General features: G+C 53.6%; 1 protein-coding gene across 2 annotated transcripts in view; it reads left to right on the top strand.

Annotated features, from left to right (window-relative positions):
- The first annotated feature begins 12,472 nt into the window (after positions 1-12,472).
- Positions 12,473-19,698, top strand: part of PACS2 (phosphofurin acidic cluster sorting protein 2) — a 64,259-nt gene continuing 57,033 nt past the window's right edge. Inside the window, exon 1 of one of the 2 annotated variants that reach the window (XM_012746465.3) lies at positions 12,473-12,653. In XM_012746465.3, the coding sequence (XP_012601919.3) occupies positions 12,535-12,653 (119 nt within the window). In that variant the 5' untranslated portion in view covers positions 12,473-12,534. The remainder of the gene's footprint in view (positions 12,654-19,698) is intronic. The other variant, XM_020285657.2, reaches the window with a different exon arrangement.

The following is a 19,698-nucleotide window of genomic DNA, read 5'->3' as shown; positions in this document are numbered from 1 at the left end:
CGCGTCCGGGCGTGTGAACCGTCTCTGCACCGCTGTCCTCCCGTCCTGGCCTCTGCGCACAGCCCTGCCGCACCTTCCCTCGGGCTCTGTGCGCCTGCACTCGGCTCCCTGTCGCTGCTCGTTTTCCCTCCTCGTGTCCCCCTGGTACTGCTACTGACCCGGTTTCATTCCACCAATCCTCTCTGCTGGGTATGGACGGCTTTTAACCCATCCATTCAGTTCTTTTTTTTTTTTTTTTTTTTTTTTTTTTTTTTTTGAGACAGAGTCTCGCTTTGTTGTCCAGGCTAGAGTGAGTGCCATGGTGTCAGCCTAGCTCACAGCAACCTCAAACTCCTGGGCTCGAGCGATCCTTCTGCCTCAGCCTCCCGAGTAGCTGGGACTACAGGCATGCGCCACCATGCCCGGCTAATTTTTTTATATATATATCAGTTGGCCAATTAATTTCTTTCTATTTATAGTAGAGACGGGGTCTCGCTCTTGCTCAGGCTGGTTTTGAACTCCTGACCTTGAGCAATCCGCCCGCCTCGGCCTCCCAAGAGCTAGGATTACAGGCGTGAGCCACCGCGCCCGGCCCATTCAGTTCTTTATTTCAGTTATTTTATACATCCGTTCTGGAATTTCTGTACGATTCTTTCCTATAGGTTCCAACTGCCTCATTGAAATTCTCCATCTCTTCTTTTTTTTTTCCTTTTTTTTTTGAGACAGAGTCTTACTCTGCTGCCCGGGCTAGAGTGAGTGCCGTGGAGTCAGCCTAGCTCACAGCAACCTCAAACTCCTGGGCTCAAGCAATCCTCCTGCCTCAGCCAACCAAGTAGCTAGGACTACAGGCGTGCACCACCATGCCGGCTAATTTTTTCTATATGTTTTGAGTTGGCCAATTAATTTCTTTCTATTTTTAGTAGAGACAGGGTCTCGTTCTTGCTCAGGCTGGTTTTGAACTCCTAACCTTGAGCGATCCACCCGCCTCGGGCTCCCAGAGTGCTAGGATGATAGGCATGAGCCACCAGGCCCAGTCTTCTTTTTTTTCTTGAACATATCAGTCACACTTTAAGGTTTGTTCTAATAGTTTCAATATCTGATAACTTATAAATTTATGTCTATTAGGCTTATTTTGTTGTTACTGTTGTCTTTTTTTTTTCTTCTTGAGAGAGAGTCTTGCTCTGTTCCCCAGGCTGCAGTGCAAGTGGCATCATCATAGCCCACTGCAGCCTCCAACTCCTGGGCTTACATGATCCTCCTCCTACCTCAGCCTCCCAAGTAGCTGGGGACTACAGGCTGAGCCACTACACTCGGGTAGTTTTTCTTATTTTTAGTAGAGACGGGGTCTTGCTATGTTGCTCCAGCTAGTCTCGAACTCCTGGCCCCAAGTGATCCTCCTGCCTCGGCCTCCCAAAGTGCTGGGATTACAGGCATGAATCACTGTGCCCAGCCTTTGTCTGCTGTTTATTCTTGGTTTATGTGATCCTTTTCCCTGGCACACGTGATAATTTTAGTAGAAATGATGATCCTTGTGTTGAAAAGCTGTGGAGGTGCTGGGGGCTGTTTCTGTCACTCAGGGAGAATTTATTTTTCTTTGTCAATCAGATAGGGTGTCGGCAGATCCCTTGATGTGATCAGGTATTGATACAACTCCAAGCTGTATTTCAGCCTTTGGGGAAGTCGATCTGCTTCTTACTCCCAAGGTGTAACACTTCAGGGATCAAACTGGAAGTCTGACGCGTCTACCAGGGACCCTTCCAGCAAGTCTTGAACTCCCACTTTTGTGAGACTTCCGAAATCTCTTCTTGGCTTTTTTCTCTCCCATTATTTAGATCGTTTTAAATTTGCTGGGCACAGTCGTTGCGCCTGTAGTCCCTGCTACTTAGGAGGATGGGGCTGAGGCTGGAGGATCACTCGGGACTACGAGTTTGAGGCTGCCATGAGCTGTGATCACGCCGCTGCACTCCAGCCAGGGCAACAGAGCGAGACTCTGTGTCTTAAAAATAAATAAATAAAACAAAATTTCTCCCGACTCTGCTTTAGTGGTTTCATTTTGGTTTTTTTGTTTTGTTTTGAGACAGAGTCTCACTTTGTTGCCCAGGCTAGAGTGAATGCCGTGGCATCAGCCTAGCTCACAGCAACCTCAAACTCCTGGGCTCCAGCAATCCTCCTGCCTTAGCCTCCCGAGTAGCTGGGACTACAGGCATGTGCCACCATCCCCGGCTAATTTTTTCTATATATGTTAGTGGGCCAATTAATTTATTTCTATTTATAGGAGAGACAGGGTCTCGCCCTTGCTCAGGCTGGTTTCAAACTCCTGACCTCGAGTAATCCGCCCGCCTCGGCCTCCCAGAGTGCTAGGATTACAGGCGGGAGCCACCGCACCGGGCCAGTTTCATTTTGTTTTAACAGCTTCTTTTAGGTATAATTAACATATAATTACTGCACATATTTAAAACATAATTTGACAAATTTCCCTTTTGATTTCTTGTTTGATCCAAGGGTTATTAGAAAAGTGGACACACTCGTGCAGCCATCACAATTAAGACAATGAACAGATCTATCACCTCAGAAAGGGCCCTCCTGTTCCTTTCATAGCTGTGTCCCTGATTTTGATCTTTTTTTTTTTTTTTTTTTTTTGAGTTAGAGCCTCACTCTGTCACCCAGGCTGGAGTGCCATCGTTCGATCTCAGCTCATTTCAACCTCAAACTCCCAGGCTCAAGAGATCCTCCTGCCTCAGCCTCCCACGAGTAGCTGGGACTACAGGTGTCCACCACCACACCTGGCTAATTTAAAAAAATTTCTTTTTGTAGAGATGGGGGACTCTCGATGTTGCCCTGGCTGGTCTCAATCTTCTGGCCTCAAGCGATCCTTCTGCCTGGGCCTCCCTGAGCACTAGGATTAGAGGTGTGAACCACTGTGCCCAGCCCATAGGCATTCTATTGCTATATATTTCCCCGTAATTACTACTTTACCTGAATCCCACACATTTGGATAAGTTGTATTTTCATTTCTTTTAAAGCCGCCATAAATGAGCTGGGCAGGTGTTTTTATTTTTATTCAACTCAAAATTCCATTTCTTGGACCCCAGAGTTATTTGGAAGTGTGTTGTCTCATTTCCAAAGAGCTGGGGGTTCTCAAATATCTTTCTTTTTTTTTTTTTTTTTTTTTTTTTTGAGACAGAGTCTCACTTTATTGCCCAGGCTAGAGTGAGTGCCGTGGTGTCAGCCTAGCTCACAGCAACCTCAAACTCCTGGCTCAAGCAATCCTGCTGCCTCAGCCTCCCAAGTAGCTAGGACTACAGGCATTCACCACCATGCCCGGCTAATTTTTTGTATATATATATATTAGTTGGCCAATTAATTTCTTTCTATTTATAGTAGAGACGGGGTCTCGCTCCTGCTCAGGCTGGTTTCGAACTTCTGACCTCGAGCAATCCGCCCGCCTCGGCCTCCCAGAGAGCTAGGATTACAGGCGTGAGCCACCGCGCCCGGCCTCAAATATCTTTCTGTGATTGGTTTCTACACAAGATGTTCTCTGTGTACACGATGACATTTTACGCCTCATGACAACATTAGGTCACAGCCACTGTTATCCCCATTTTATAAAGGAACCCCCTGAGAGTTCGAGGGGTGACAGCCCCAAATTACACAGTCAGCAGGTGACAAAGTCTGAGTTTGTGCGGACGATGAATCCCTGCTCTCCCCGATTTGCCGGAGGGTCTCCCTGACGAGGGAGGCACCCGGGCTGCCCTGGGGGTGCAGGCAGTGGGGCACCTCCCAGGCTGCAGCCCTGAGACCCTGCCTGATGGCACTGGACTGCCGCCAGCCAACGCAGCAGGCGTGGGGAGGACAGCATCTTCGAGGGCCAGAGGTTCCGAGTGCGGATCCACCGGGCAGAGGCTGGAAGGCGGGCTCTGCTGGAACTAGAAGCCTGTGCTCAGAGTGGACCACAGGGCAGGGTGCTACGGTCTGAATGTGCGTGTCCCCTCCAAACTCATATGCCGAAGTCCTCCCCACCAAGATGATGGCATCACGTCAGGATGGAGCCTTTGGGAGGTGACGAGGACTTGAGGGCTGATCCCTCGAGACTGGGAGGAGCAGCTCCTCCCCCCACACGAGGACTGGAAGGCGCCGTCCGGGTACCAGGGAGCGGCCCTCACCGGACGCTGCGTGTGCCAGCCCCTCCATCCTGGACTCCCAGCCTCCAGACGTGAGAAATAAATCCTTTTTTTTTTTTGAGACAGAGTCTCACTCTGTTGCCCAGGCTAGAGTGAGTACCATGGCGTCAGCCTAGCTCACAGCAACCTCAAACTCCTGAGCTCAAGCAATCCTCCTGCCTCAACCTCCCGAGTGGCTGGGACTACAGGCGTGTGCCACCATGCCCAGCTAATTTTTTCTATATGTTTTTTTAGTTGGCCAATTAATTTCTTTCTATTTTTAGTAGAGACGGGGTCTTGCTCTTGCTCAGGCTGGTTTCAAACTCCTGACCTTGAGTGATCCTCCCGCCTCAGCCTCCCAGAGTGCTAGGATTACAGGCGCCTGGCCAAGAAATAAATTGTGTTCACAAGTCACCCAGTCTGTGGGAGCGCGTTACTGCGGTGGGGACAGACGGACGGGCGGGTGGGGATGTGAGGTATAAAGAATGGCGCCAGCACACAGTGAGGGCATAAGGAAGCTGCCCCTGGGACCCCCAGCGGCCAGCACACAGCAGCAGCTCAGGGAACCTTTGGGACCAACACTGACACTTGGGCACCGGCCGCCCCTGAACACCCACAGTGGCCCAGCACGAGAGGCTCCCCATGTGGGTGACCCTCTTTCCTTCTCGCCCAGCCTGGCCAGGCAGGACGCCCACCTGCAGTGTACGGAAGAGGGAGCCCGGGGGGGGGTGTCAAAGCGCAGACTGGGAGGGTTTTCTCCAGACCAGACCCCAGCAATCACAACGGCAGGCGGGGCCCAGCCCAAGGGTTTGGCACACAGGGTCCTCCAAGGGGCCCGGAGAGCTGCAAAGCACCGTGGGTGTCGCTTTGAAAGGAGAGAGCAGCTTTAATCTGAGCGGACTGTGCTCGGGAAACTCGAACCAGGAAGGATTTTCTTTTCTCAGGGCCTGAGAAAAACGACTTGATGGGTAGGGCTCTAGTTTCGGTGGAAGCACCCAGGCACCTGCAAACTGCCCACTCCGGTGGCTTGCGCTTCTGTCATGCTTTTTACTTTCTGTGTTAGACGGCGCTGGGACACCTCGGGCTCCTGTGGGTTAGCCAGGTCCTGCAGATAGCAGCCTGCACGCTTTTGTGCTCGCCTTCCTACGCAAAGCAGACACCTGGGTCCGCACCTCCAGAGCCCGTGTCCCAGACCACACCAGGCCGGGTGCCAGACAGCTAGATACCACCCCAGAACCCAGAACCCAGCGGAATGACCAAGTCCCGAGTCCTCTGGGCTTGCCCGCCCTGCCACACCTGGACAACCACCATGGGGCTCTCACCTGCCCTTCCCCTCATTCCGCCTGTCCCTATGGCCCTGGGCTGCCCCGTGTGGCCCTGGAGGGCATGGCCTGCCCTCCTCCTGGAACTGTGACTCTCGAACTCTGCTTTCAGAGGCAGCTGTCCCTGCACTGTCATCTTACTGTGCCTGATTAAAACCAGCCCCATCGCACTTTAAAGCACCCCCCACCCCCGCAGCAGCCTCCCCCACCTTCCCACCTGCTGCCTGGCGTGGGCGAGCTCCTTCATTTCTCCAGGGTTCTATTTCTTTGTCTGCATAACGAGGACAACGGCGCCTCCACCCTAGCGTGGGAAACACCTGAGGAAGCGTCTGAGAGACAGGCTGCTCGGAATGCAAGTCCCTGGTCCTGTCTGTCCCCAATGGAGTGAGGCTGGGTGAGTCCGAGTCTACCTTCCGCCACCGAGGCCGAGGTCCTTCACGTCCCGCCTCCTGGGTGGCCACCGCCACGTGACCTCCCGCAGTTAGTCGCAGGGTCCCTCCTAGACAAGGGGCAGGAGGGCTCCTCTGGGCAGTCGGTCGGCTGGTCGGACGTCACCTGGCTTGACAACATCTCCTAGGTCCTGCTGCTGTCACCTGCCCTGCCCTGGACAGGGAGGAGGAGGCTCGAACACTTTCTACAGCTCCATCTAGGCCTGCACCCCGCAGCCCGCGGTGAAGTCTCCGAACTCGGGGCATCTGGAACGTCCTGAGACACTGGGGCACCACATTTTGGGCGCAGCTGTGTGGCCATGGCCACCGCCTTTTGGGGATGGAGTCTTCCCCAAGTCCCACCTGCTCAGAGTAGCTCCCTGGGCAGGAAGGAGTTCACCTGCGGATGCAGCCGGGTGGGCAAGGGAGCACCAAACCTGGCAGTTGACACTGCAGCAGGCTGGGACACCATCCTCTGCTGACACAAAAAAAGAAAATAAAAGGTATAAAAGAGAAAAAGAAAGAGAAAGAAAGCAGACTCAGCTGATACGTATCTGATTCTTCTATAACCCTTTAATGACCTGACTTGGCAAATGCAGGAAGGGTCCGAGTGGCCCTGGGGCTGCACCAAGGAACCCCCAATCGGTTTGTCACACACAGGTGCCAGGAGGCCCAGGTGAGGCAGGAGCACCTGTGCTGCTGTGATGGGTGTCCTGGGGAGCAGACCCTGAGGTTAAGGACCCAGGTCCCCCAGACATCCTTACGGAACACAGAGCAACAGGTGTCTCCAAGCCTTGGCTGATCTGGTGACCCCAAGACGCAGCAATAAATGGAGGAAGGGGTCTGGTCTGGAAGGGCCCGGGGAAGGGTCCTCAGGGCACCAGGTTGACCCTGGCTTTGCTTGCTCTGGAGGGAGGGCAGGTTCCTTCCTGCGACAAGGCTCTAGGGTTCTTTCCCGGCCCCCACCCCTCCCGCTCACCTTCTATCCTGCAGTCCACCAGGGCCACCCTCCACCCGCTCAGGCTTGGGGCAGGGAGTGTCTTGCCTCACCTGGAACTGACTGAGGTGGGCAGACGGCTGGTTCCCACCTTGGACTTTTGCATCTGTGTCCCCACCACCAGGTGCACGCTTTCGCGGGGTGAAAGAAGGCACAGCCAGGAACTGCGGGTCACTGCACTTTAGCAAGAAGACCCCAACTACCCTGCTTTATTACGGAAAATTTTCAAACATACAACAAACCTGAAAGACTCTGACTGAGAAGCCCTTCTGCCCCAGAGGTTCTACAATGATACCTCGCTCCTTTTCTTTTTCTTTTTTTTTTCTTAAACAAAGTCTCACTCTGTTGCTCGGGCTAGAGTGCAGTGGCATCATCACAGCTCACTGCAGCCTCAAACGCCTGGGATCAAGTGATCCTCCTGCCCCGGCCTCCGCAGTAGCTGGGAACAGGTGTGCACCACCACGCCCAGCTAATTTTTGAAAAAAATTTGTAGAGACAGAGTTTCACTCTCTTGCCCAGGCTGGTCTCCAACTCCTGCTCTCAAGCGGTCCTCCTGCCTTGGCCTCCCAAAGTGCTGGGAATTTATATAATTCTTAAATTACCAAGTCTCAGGTATTCTGTTATAGCAGCCGGACTGAACTAAGACATGGCCTGACTTTATTTCTTTGACTTAAGAAATAATGCTGCTTTCAGGTTACCAAAAACATTTTGGTTATTTCGTAACATTAGAAAAATAAAGAAAACCCCGAGGAAAGCCAGAAGTCATTCCTGCAGGCGCTGCAGTGACCTCGCTCTGCCTTTCGGGAGTCATCTGTGAGTGTCTGTGGCCGATGTCTGTTTTAGGGCCTTGGCGTTTTCCTTTCTTTTCTGATATTTAAGTTATGTCCTGGCCTACTGTGACAGTATTTCCATTGTGGGAAACACAGAGAAGAATTAAAATGTAAACACAAAGGGCGCCTTTGTTCCTTCACCCAGGACACCCACAGTCGGGGGCTCTGCCTGCCAGTCCTTCTGTGCATTATTCCCGAGTCCCGGCCGCGCTGCCAGTTCAGCTCCACATTCCGGTCTTCCAAGTGGTGACACACCCTGAGCAGGCTTCCACGTCGGCACAGCTGACCGAGCATCACTTTGGATGAGCCACGGCTGACTTTGCCATTTCCCCATCATTGGATGTTTTTTTCTCCAAGTTTGCTATTTGCAATATCACACACACCTGTACCCGTGTCCCTGTCGACATTTCTCGTCTCACCTGCAGGATGCCGCAGGACTCGCATGAGCCCAGGCAAATCTCCCGAGACTGCCGCCAGGACACTCCCAAGGCTGCCCCAGGTCCTACCCCCAGGAGCTGGCAGAAGGAGCCTCACGGTGCCAAGAGTGACCGGAAGTGGCCAGCCGTGGGGAAGACACAGACTCGATGGTGTTGCTGTGACCTTTGGTCCATAATAGGTCTTTATTAATCGGTATTAGGGAAACAGGTAGAATGTGCATCTTGTTGTAACTTAGAATCCCCATCTCGGTGGCAGCTAGCAAATGGTTTCAGTCTCTGTGAATCTCCTGTGGCTACTCTAACCATTTCCATTGGGATTCATTGACGGTCTCACTGGTTTCCATAATTTCTTTTGATAGTGAGGATGTTACACCAGTGGAATGGTATTCTTTTTTTTTTTTTTTGAGACAGAGTCTCACTCTGTTGCCCCGGCTAGAGTGAGTGCTGTGGCGTCAGCCTAGCTCACAGCAACCTCAAACTCCTGGGCTCAAGCAATCCTCCTGCCTCAGCCTCCCGAGTAGCTGGGACCTCAGGCATGTGCCACCATGCCCGGCTAATTTTTTCTATATATGTTTAGTTGGCCAATTAATTTATTTCTATTTTTAGTAGAGATGGGGACTCACTCTTGCTCAGGCTGGTCTCCAACTCCTGACCTTGAGCGATCCGCCTGCCTCGGCCTGCCAGAGTGCTAGAATTACAGGTGTGAGCCATCGTGCCTGGCTTGGAATGGTATTCTTATCAAGATCGACCCCAATCTGTTGCAGGGGTGGGGGTTCTCTTTGCTTGCTTGGCTTTTTCAGGACTGGGGGAAGCCCCAGCCAGATGGCGCCCAGCAGCCAGCAGCCTGCTCATACTGACAGGGTTTGTTGACGGAACCGCATATTATTTTTCCTACACGATTAACGCATGTCTGTTATGGAGAAATATGAAATAAAGATAAGCACAAAGGAAAAGCTAAATCAACTGAATTCCCACCACATGGAGACAATTTCTTAACACATTGGATCAATTCCTATCCTGTATTTTTTCCCCTACTTGAAAATAGGTATTTTACATGTGTAATCACTTACATGTAAATACATATTTTACATGTACATGCATTTACACATATGTTTTGTTTAACCAAATAGGATATTATACATTCTACGTTTAGCTATTTTTTACCTACTATTCCTGACAGCTGTAGAAGGTTCTACCAGGTTCTATCACAGCTGACCTAGCCCTGTCCTGCTCTAGCAACTTGGAGTTGACTCCAGACCCAACTCTAAGCAGGTGAGCTAGTGTGAGCGTGAGCGGAGGGGCCTCCCACAGGCGTTGCCGCAGGGCACCGTCATCCTGGTGGCCTCACAGAGCCCGGGGAGCATCCTCCCACTGGCTTCCCCAAAGTGTGTCCAGGAGGAAGGACCCGCTGAACCCTCTTTGGGAAATGTTTTCACCTCTGCTTCGGTGACGGCGGCTCGGTGCCATGTGACGCGTCCCTCACGGGAGTGGGTGTGAGAGAGGCTACATCGGGGGTTTCTGCTGTTGCACTCGGGGCAAAGGAACCCCAGAGCTGCAGGCTGGAGCTGCCAAGCGGATGGAGCTGGTTGGACTGGGCTGACTGGTGCCTGGCCATGCAGGAGCCCCCGCCACCCACCTGCCAGGCTGGAGCTGCCCCCAAAGCAGCACAGAGGCGCGCACAGTGCGCCCGGTGAGGGCGGTGGAAAGCCCAGCCAGCGCCAGCAGGCCCTCTCCCGCTGCCTCCATGCCAGGGGCCTGCTATGCTCCTGTGCCAAGGCGCACGCAGTGGTCCCCAGCCCCAGTCCCCTGCCCTGGCACACAGAGGGCTTCTTTTAGGCGGGGCCACACCCTCATTTAGCATCACTCCTCACTCCTGAACGTATCAGCATCATCTTAATGCAGGCTGGGTGGATGAATGAGTTTCCAAGGAGCCCACCACCGTCCAGAGCCCCCGACTAGAATGCTCAAGCCCTAACCTGCAGGTGGAGGGAACCCCAGCGACACCCACCAGTGGGACCTTGGGAAGGGGCTTCCGAGCCTGGACCTCGTGCCATCACTGGGGCTTCCGTCTCCTTCACAGTGCAGAAGTCCTGTCTGGCCATCTGGGACCCTGAGCCTTTCCATTCATTTAAAAAAAGAAAAAACCAAACTGGCTTGTGCGGTGGCTCATGCCTGCAATGCTAGCACTCTGGGAGGCAGAGGCAGGAGGATGGCTTGAGCTCAGGAGTTTGAGACCAGCCTGAGCAAGAGCGAGACCCCATCTCTACTAAAAATACCAGAGAAATTAGCTGAGTGTCATGGTACACACCTGTAGTCCCAGCTACTTGGAGGCTGAGGCAGGAGGATCACTTGAGCCCAGGAGTTTGAGGCTGCTGTGAGCTCTGATCATGCCACTGCACTTTAGCCTGAACAACAGAGTGAGACTCTCTCAAAAAAAAAAAAGAAAGAAAGAAAAAGTATAAAAAAAAGCTCACCACCTCTGTGGTCAGGCAGCACATTGTATGTCTTCAGCAGTGGGTTTCAGGGTGTCCTCCTGGGTCCCCAGGTCTCTGAAGGACCCTGTCCTGGGGCCTCCTCCCCAGCCACCCCAGCTGTCTAGAGGGCTTTGTCTTGAACTACAATGCTGCTTTAAAGAAAAAAATCATCAGAAAGAGCAAATGTGCTCCAAACATCAGAGTTTCGCGGGCACACCATGCCAGGCTCATAAGGAGGGGTGCCTCCCAGGCTTCAGGGGGCTCATCCTGGAACCCACTGCCCACAAGAAGATGAACATAGCATCATTTTCAAACAGCGCTGACAGTGCAAGCAACAGGTTCTGGCTGAAAACATAACTCTGATTACCAAAGCCACACCTGTCCACTTGGAAAATACAAAAGACCCCAATCCCATCACCACTGACACTCTGGCGTCCACATGATCCTACCTTTAAAAACACACACAGAGTCAGGCATGGTGCACACAGTGGCTTTGAGTCCATGCCTCTCTGCCAATAAGTATTTAAGCACATGTACCATGGTGGCTACTTGGGGTGACCCTGGGCCAGACTGTGTGGGTCCATTCCCTGACTCCTCACCTTAGTACCTGCACGACCTCAAGTGCCTCAGTTTCTTCCGACGTACACTGGGATGGGAAAGAGCCATCATATCCACTAAGGACTCCCAACAGTGCCTGGTACAGGGGTGGGGTACAGCCCATCGGTGGCGGCTGGTGTCAAGCCCCAATGTGCACGGCTTAGTCACCCTGCCTGTCCTCACTCCACCCTGTCGCACTCCCTGCCGGGGTAGACGCTGGCACACACAGACACAATGTGTCAGGCGGCCCATTCATCTGATGCCGCCGCACCCTCCGTCCCGTCCCGCGCACCGCACGCCAAACGCTGGGGTCAATGGGGCCCTGTCTTCCGCCGTCCCATCCAAGGCAGCCTGTGCTCAGAGGCGACTGCCACCCCTTCTCTGGACACTGCCACCCCTCCCCCATCCCTAGGTGCGAGCCCCGCAGGCTCTGCCGCCGGAACGGCAGGGCCGGACCATCCCCTCAGCCGGCGGGGATGCGGAGACCACCCCAAGGGAGCCGGCGACACGTGGGAAACACAGGTTCCCTTGTTCTCCCCAAGGGGGCCTGGCTCCGAGCAGCCGCAGCTGTTTGCAGCCCGCGCTCGGGAGCTGCGGCTGGAGCCGGCCCTGGCGGGGAGGGAGCGGCCTGGGGCCTTCCCGGCGACAGGGTCGGCTGGCTCGGGCTGGGCCTCCCGAGCGAGACCCGCGCGGACTCGGCGCACGCGGCGGGGAAGGGCTCCCGCGGCGCCGGGCGTGCGCGGACGCGGGGCAGGGCCGGAAAGGCCGCCCCGAGTCTCGGCGCCGGGACCCGCGGGCTGACCAGAAGCGCCCCGAGTGCGCGGGGACCCGGGGTCCAGGGCGGAGCGCGGGGGCAAGCCCCGGGGACCCCGGCTGCGCTGGGCCCCTCCTGGCCGCTCCCGCGGGGCGGGGCGGGGCGCGCCGGGCGGGGCCTGTGCGCAGGCGCGGGTGCGCGCTCCCGGGCGGCGGGCGGGGGCGCTCCGGGGCTCGCGGACCTCACTTCCGGCGCGCGCCCCGCCCCGCGGGCGGCGATTGGCCCGGGCCGGCGAGCGCGCTCCCTGACGGCCAATCGGCGGCGCCGGCGCGGGGCGGGGGCGGGGGCGGGCGCGCGGCGCGGGCAGGCGGGGCGGCCGGCGGGGCGGAGCGGCCGCAGCTCGTCGCCGCCCGCGGGCCTGTCCGACGCGCGGCCCGGCCCGTCCCGCAGCCGCCCGGCAGCCATGTGACCGCGCCGCCGCCCTCCGCCCGGCCCGCCCCGCGCGTCCGCGGCCCGCCGCAGCCCCAGGCCCCGAGGGAGCGGCGGGGCCGGCGCCATGGCCGAGCGGGGCCGCCTCGGCCTCCCCGGCGCGCCCGGCGCGCTCAACACGCCGGTGCCCATGAACCTGTTCGCCACCTGGGAGGTGGACGGCTCCAGCCCCAGCTGCGTGCCCAGGTACGGCGGCGCCCGCCGCGCTTTGTCCGCCGCACCTGCCGGGCGGTCGGGCCTGGGAGGGCCTGCGGCCACCGTCGGGCCGACCCCGCCGCCCGCGCCCCGCCGGCCCAGCCCCGCCGCTGGCCGCGAGCGTGGCCTGAGGGCCCCGGGCCCCGCCGGGAGGGCTGTGCGGGGCTTTCGGGGACGCGATGCGGCTCAGGCCGGCCGTGCCCGAGGCGCTCCGTTGCGCTCCCGGTGTATGCACCTGTGCACCTGCCTCCTGCCGCGGCGCCGGCTGAGCGCACCAGGCTGTTTCCTCTCGTCCGGGTACCGCAGGTTTCCTGTCGTGTCCAGCAGCGCTGTCAAACCCTCGGCCTGGGAATGGCCCTCGGGCTCACGGTTCCCCGGGGACAGGCAAACTTAGGGCCGCGACTGCAGAGTGTGCGTCCCGTCTGAAGGGGCTGGAGCTGCCCTGGTTACCTAGAGACGTGTCCTAAGTCAGCTGTGTTCTTTGGGACCTGCTGTTTGGCCATTGCAAGGGCTCGCTTGCTCTCCGTTCAGGGAGGGAGCACCTGTCACCTGTGGCAAGGTTTCCGCGCTGGTGAGAGCTGTGGGCATCCAACTCTCCTTAGACTTGCACCTTCCCCGTTTATCCCGCTCTGCTTGAAACTTTCGTGATTTCTTCTCGACTTGATTCCTGCTCGGGGAGCTCCCAGGCTAAGGAGGGGGAGGCACTGTCTCCCAAGGTTCTGGCCCTGGAATAGGCGCCCGGCTGAGGGGTGGCTGCAGGTGAGGGCGAGAGCTCTCCCTGGGGAGATGTGAGGGCAGGTAGTCCTCCTGACAGGGACCTGGGCAGTGCTGTCCAGGCGCAGGAAGTGGGGTGCAGTGCCTCTGAGGGGACCTCAGAGGGAGCAGAGGGCTTGCTGCTAAGCTGTTTCCCTGCAAGTCCGCTTGGGGTGGGCCCTCACACTCCGCTGAGGCTCCTTTCACAGGTATTTCTGAGTGAGGTGTTGGGGGTGCAGAGGGCTCTGGACGGTGGGCCTTGTCCTCCTGGAGCACAGCGCTGTTGCAGGGTGGACAGGAAGGACGGGCACCAGAATGAATCCTGCAGCTGGCAGGGCCTTCCGGAGGACTCACTGTCCCCATGAAACCCGAGGGTCAGCATTAGCCCGAGTTCTGGGGCCGGGGACTCCTGACTTTGCCTACTTGCATCTCTTCTGGGACGTCTCTGGGGCTCAACTTGGGAGTGTCTCCCCAGGCCCGGCCCCCTTTCTTTTCCTGGTCTTGGCGCTTGCCCCTGCATCAGGCCCCACACCCAGGGGTCATGCTGCACCCCTGGCCCCTCCTGACTGCGCTCCTGGCTCCTCACTGCCATCACCCCTAGCCCAGACCCTGTGCTGGCTGTCAGCTGTCCCCCAGCCCGTGCTTGCCCCCAGCACCCCACAGTCAGCATAGAGCATAGCCTGCCCTTGCTGCAGCTCCTCAGAAGCCTCCTGGGGCTCTCCAAATGAACACAGAAGTCTTTTGACCCCAGGGAGGTGGGGAAGTGTGGCAGGAGGGGCTAGGGGCCTTCTCAGCCGTGCTCTGGAGCTGAGCTCTGTTCTAGGAGGGTCTGGAAAGCCCACTCTGTGTCTGTGCGGAGATGACTTGAGGAGACGGGTGTGGAGGCAGGGCAGCACTGGGTCCTGAGTGTTCTGGGGCTCTGGCCTGGACCGGGTATGGGAGCAAGGGCGAGGCAGGAGGACAGCAGGTGGGGAGCTGACGGCCGAGGGGCTGGGGAGCAGCTGGGAGTGGGCAGGTGCAGGTCTGTTATGGACTCCTGCCCGTACCTGTCCTCTCCAGCCTTGCTTTATGCCTGGGCCACCCGTACATGCACCTTGTGACTTAGGTTTCCTCATTTGAGGACTTTACACAAAAGATTCCCTTCTCCCTGTGGTCATTCCTACTTCTTGCTTTTGCCGAGTCTTTCAGTTTCCGAGCCGCGTCTGTGCTGACGGCTGTGGGCGTGTTCGCCGCTCCGAGGTGTCCCTGGTGCATCCCTGCTTCTGTCAAGGGGCCTTGGCCTGCCTCCAGTTTCTGGCTGGTTACGAACGTGCTGCTGTAGACGTTCTGTACCCGTCCTCTGCGCGAGCCTCTCCCTGCGGACGGGCAGGGCGAGTCTTGAGCACGTGCCCCAGGGAGCAGGATTTAGGGGTGTGAGGTATGCACGCAGCGTACTACTGGGCAGTTTCCCGGAGTGGTTGTGCCAACTCCAGCCCCCACCAGCGGGGATGTGAGTCTCCATTGCTTCGCGTTTTTGCCAGCACTTGTCTGACTTTCAGTTTTTGCCAATGCAGTGGGTGTGAAATGGTATTACGGTTTTAATTTGAGTTTCTCTGATTACTAATTTAGGCCATTTGTACTTCCTCATCAGTGACATTCCTGTTCATTTCTTCTGCCAACTTTTCCTTTTCTTTCTGCTTGAGTCTCAGCAGTTTCTTTAGGGACAGTGATCCTTTTTTGGCTAAATGTGTTGCAAATGCCCTCTCGCAGTGACGAGCGTCTCGCGCTCCCTGCGCCGGCTTCTGATGCACTCGCAATGTCAGCCCGGTGCACTCTCATCGATCGTGGGCTCTGGCGTTGCTCTTGTTTCAGTTCGCCTTCCTTCCTTGGAGGTGGTGGGAGAGGTCTCTGGCCCCAGGAGCCTTGTGCCGGCGCACTGGGCTGTCAGGTGAGGGTGGCCCGGCGTCCTGGTTCCCTTGCAGCACCCGTGGGCCCACGCTGTCCCCAGCAGCACTTCTCCTCGGCAGGCCGCTGCGGTGGGTCGTCGGGCAGTGTCCACAGGGCAGGGGTCAGCACCCGCCTCTGCCCCGTCCGTCTGCGCCCCGCTGCCGGGATTCCCAGAGCTTCCTCCTGGGCGCCCGCCACGGAGCAGGCCCCTGCCCGCTCTCTAGCAGGGACTTGGCCATCTGGGGCCCTTGTACCTCCCACTTGATTTATTTTTCCTACTGAAGGTGGTTAATTCAATTTTAAATTCTTTGAGGCCTTTTCTCATGCTTATCACTTATTGGCATATTCACCTCCACAAACCCTGGTCCTTGGCTCACCTGAGGGCCCCGGGTACCTCCCCAGTCAGTCCTGTGGTTGCCGCCTCCCCATCACGGTTCTGGAACATGCTGCTCAGTGCGTGTGCGACCCGCCTGTGCGCTGCGTTGTCAGTAGTTCTTTCCTTCGACTGTTGCGTGATATTCCCTTATGAGAACAGACCGCACCTTGTCTAACCTGCTCCTGCCGGTGGGCATCTGGGTTCTTCCCAGTTTGGGGTTAGTGTGTTTGCAGCTGCTTTGACCTTTCCTGCACAGGGCTTTTGGTGGACACGTGTTTTCACTGCTCTTTGGTAAGAACTGGCCATAGGGGAGGTGTGCGTTTGTTCACCTGGGTAAGAAACTGCCAGGTTCTGAAGCAGTGGCACTGTCCTCCTCTCCCACCGGCTGTTTTGAGTGGCGTTCTGTATTATCTGGGTTTTTTGTTTTGTTTTTTTTCCCATTTTAGCCATGCTGACAGCTGTGTGATGGTTTTCCCTTAGGGTTTTACTCTGTATTTACCTGGGGTGTTGAGGATGTGCTTATTGGTTTCTCATGTGCTTATTGGTTATTCCTTTATTTTCATGGAGCATTGGTCAGGTCTAGTTTTTTAATTGGCTACTGTCTTCTTCTTGTGGATTTGTGGGAATTTTATGTATGTATGTATGTATTTATTTATTTATTTATATTTTTGAGACAGAATCTCGCTCTGTCCCCCAGGCTAGAGTGCAGTGGCGTCATTACAGCTCACTGCAGCCTCCAATTCCTGAGCTCACGTGATCCTCCTGCCCCAGCCTCCTGAGTAGCTGGGACTACAGGCATGCGCCACCACACCCGGCTAATATTTAAAAATTTTTGGTAGAGGTGAGATCTTGCTGTGTTACTCAGGCTGGTGTCGAACTCCTGGCCTCAGGGGATCCTTCCACTTCGGCCTCCCCAAAGTGCTGAGACTACAGGCATGAGCCGCTGTACCTGGCCAAGTTGTGGGAATTATTTATGCAGTTTAGGTGGATGTCTTTTGTCAGATACACAGATTATGAACATTTCTTCCTGGTATGTGGTTTTATTCCTAGATGTTTGCATTTTAGATGTCATAGTAAAAGTCATCTTTTCATTATGTTTGTTATGCAGTATAGAAATTCAGTTGATTTTTGAAGCTAGTAATTTTACTATTTTTTAACCTAACAGCTTATCTATAGATTTTTTTTTTTGCATTTTTCTAAGTGTATATTTTTATCTTTCGAAAATGACAAATGTGTCTCTTTCTACATGCCTTTTTTTCTTGCCTTGCCGACCATCAAAGTACAAGGTTGACTAGAAGTAGTTGTGTGGATACCCTTGTTTTGTTCTGACCTTAAGGAAAATTTTCAGTTTCACCATCATGTACAATGTGTGCTGCAACTTTCTGTAGGTACACTTAATGAAGTCAAAAAATCCCATCCTATTCATGGCTTGCTAAGACTTTTTAAAAAAGTTATTAGTGGGTGTTGAATATAATGGGAAGCTTTTATTAAGAGCATTATGTGATTCTCCTTCCATTGCTAGTGTGATAATTTACATAAATTGATTTGCAAACATTAACCATCTCTTCTTGGAAAAATACCAGCTTGGTCCTCTGGTGTGGCCCTTTCTGTACATTGGTGGGTTTGGGTTATCAGTACCTTGTTTAGGACTTTTGTGTCGGTGTCTCGGGCCCCCGATCTTCCTCCCTTGCACGCCCTGGTCGGACTGCGGTGCTCGGATGCCCGGATCAGGTGCGTCGGGCGCTGTGCCCCCTTTGCTGTATCGTGGCATAGCTCGTGAGAAATGGGGATTGTTTGTTCCTTGAATATTGGGGAGAATTCACCTGTAAAATAACCTGGCCTTGGAATTTCTTTGTGGAAAGTTGAATTTCTTTAATGGTTGAAAGACAATACCCCTGTCTTTCAGTTATTTTTGGAAAGTTATATTTTTCTGAAAATTTGTCCATTTCATCCAGAGTTTCAAGTTTATTGGCATAAAGTTTTTTTTTTTGTTGTTTTTTTTTTGAGACAGAGTCTCGTTTTGTTGCCCAGGCTCGAGTGAGTGCCATGGCATCAGCCTAGCTCACAGCACCCTCAAATTCCTGGGCTCAAGCGATCCTCCTGCCTCAGCCTCCCGAGTAGCTGGGACTACAGGTATGCGCCACCATGCCCAGCTAATATTTTCTATATATTTTTAGTTGGCCAATTAATTTCTTTCTATTTATAGTAGAGACGGGGTCTCGCTCTTGCTCAGGCTGGTTTTGAACTCCTGACCTTGAGCAATCCGCCCGCCTCAGCCTCCCAGAGTGCTAGGATTACAGGCGTGAGCCACTGTGCCCAGCCAGCATAAAATTTTTTATAATATTCTTTCATTTAAAAAAAATCTGAGCTCTGTAGTGCTGTCCCCTTTCGATTCCTCATATTGACCATTTGTGTGTATAGACAGGCCTTGTCGTTGTCTGTCTCTCCCAGGGGGTCAATGGTGTTTAAAAATTGATTCCTAATAATTTATATATTTGTGGGGTACATGTGATGTGAAATATTAGGTATCACTTTTTTAAAATGTTGCCTGTATAGAATGTGTAAACAAGTCGGTATTTGGGGAATCCTTCCCCTGCAGTACTTAACCATTCCCACGTGTTGGTAACATTTCCACTTGTCTCTTCCAGCTACTGAGAAATAGACGAGGCACTGTTGCTAACTACAGTCGCCCTTCCCCGCTATCAGGCATGAGAACTACCTACCTGCACGTTTGTACCCTGACCACCCTCTCCTCAAGCCCCACCTGCCCACACTCCCAGCATCAGCTATCTGACATTCTGCTCTCCACCTCCAAGGGTTCGGCAGTTTTTGAAAATGAATATTCGTTCTTTGTTTTCTTCCATTTGCACTCCTTGGGTTTATTTTGCTGTTCTTTTTCTAATTTCTTAAGATAAATACGTAGCTCGTTATTTTTCCCTTCTTTCCTTTCATGCAAGCATTAATAGCTGCAGATTTTCTTCTAAGTGGTGCTTTATCTGCATTTCGCAAGCTTTTATATGTAGTGTCATTCAGTGATATTTTTAAATTTTTTATTGTTGCTTCTTTAAACTTATGCAATGTTTTTAAGTTTCTTAATATATAAACATTTTTTTTTTTTTTTTTTTTTTTGAGACAGAGTCTCGCTTTGTTGTCCAGGCTAGAGTGAGTGCCGTGGCGTCAGCCTAGCTCACAGCAACCTCAAACTCCTGGGCTCGAGCGATCCTTCTGCCTCAGCCTCCCAAGTAGCTGGGACTACAGGCATGCGCCACCATGCCCAGCTAATTTTTTATATATATATATCAGTTGGCCAATTAATTTCTTTCTATTTATAGTAGAGACGGGGTCTCGCTGTTGCTCAGGCTGGTTTTGAACTCCTGACCTCTAGCAATCCGCCCGCCTCGGCCTCCCAGAGAGCTAGGATTACAGGCGTGAGCCACCGCGCCCGGCCTAAACATATTTTTCTAGTTATTTTTTCACTGTCAATTATTTTCTTCTCTTTTTTTCCCCATTATTCATTTCTAATTTCATTATGTTGTAGTCAGAAAAGGTGGCCAGTGTGACACCACAACACCACGTCCTTAACATTTTTTGCAGCTTGTTGTATGGCACTTGATGAGGTTTTCTGTTTGCACTTGAAAGGAACATGTGTTTGGCAGTTGATGGTGTTTGATATCTGTCCCTTAGCTCAAGGTGGTTTATTGTGGTCTTCAAATCTTTTTTCCTTTCTGTCTACTTGAGAAGTATGTTAAAATCTTCTAATCTAGGGGTAGATTTGTTTATTTCTCTTGTGGTTTTGTCAGTTTCTGCTTTATACATTTTGGGGCTATGTTATTAGGTACCTACATGTTTAGAATTTTAACAACTTCTACATATTTTCAACCTCCTGTGTGGCTATTTTTTTGTGTAGTAATGCTTTTTATCTTAGTATTGACTTTGATGACAGTGTAGCTTTTGGATAGTATTTGCCTGTTATATATTTTT

The sequence above is a fragment of the Microcebus murinus genome, chromosome 6 (genome assembly GCF_040939455.1).
Source record: "Microcebus murinus isolate Inina chromosome 6, M.murinus_Inina_mat1.0, whole genome shotgun sequence".
Taxonomy (NCBI): domain Eukaryota; kingdom Metazoa; phylum Chordata; class Mammalia; order Primates; family Cheirogaleidae; genus Microcebus; species Microcebus murinus.
Note: the sequence above shows the minus strand (reverse complement) of the source record. Positions and strands in the feature narration are given on the sequence as shown.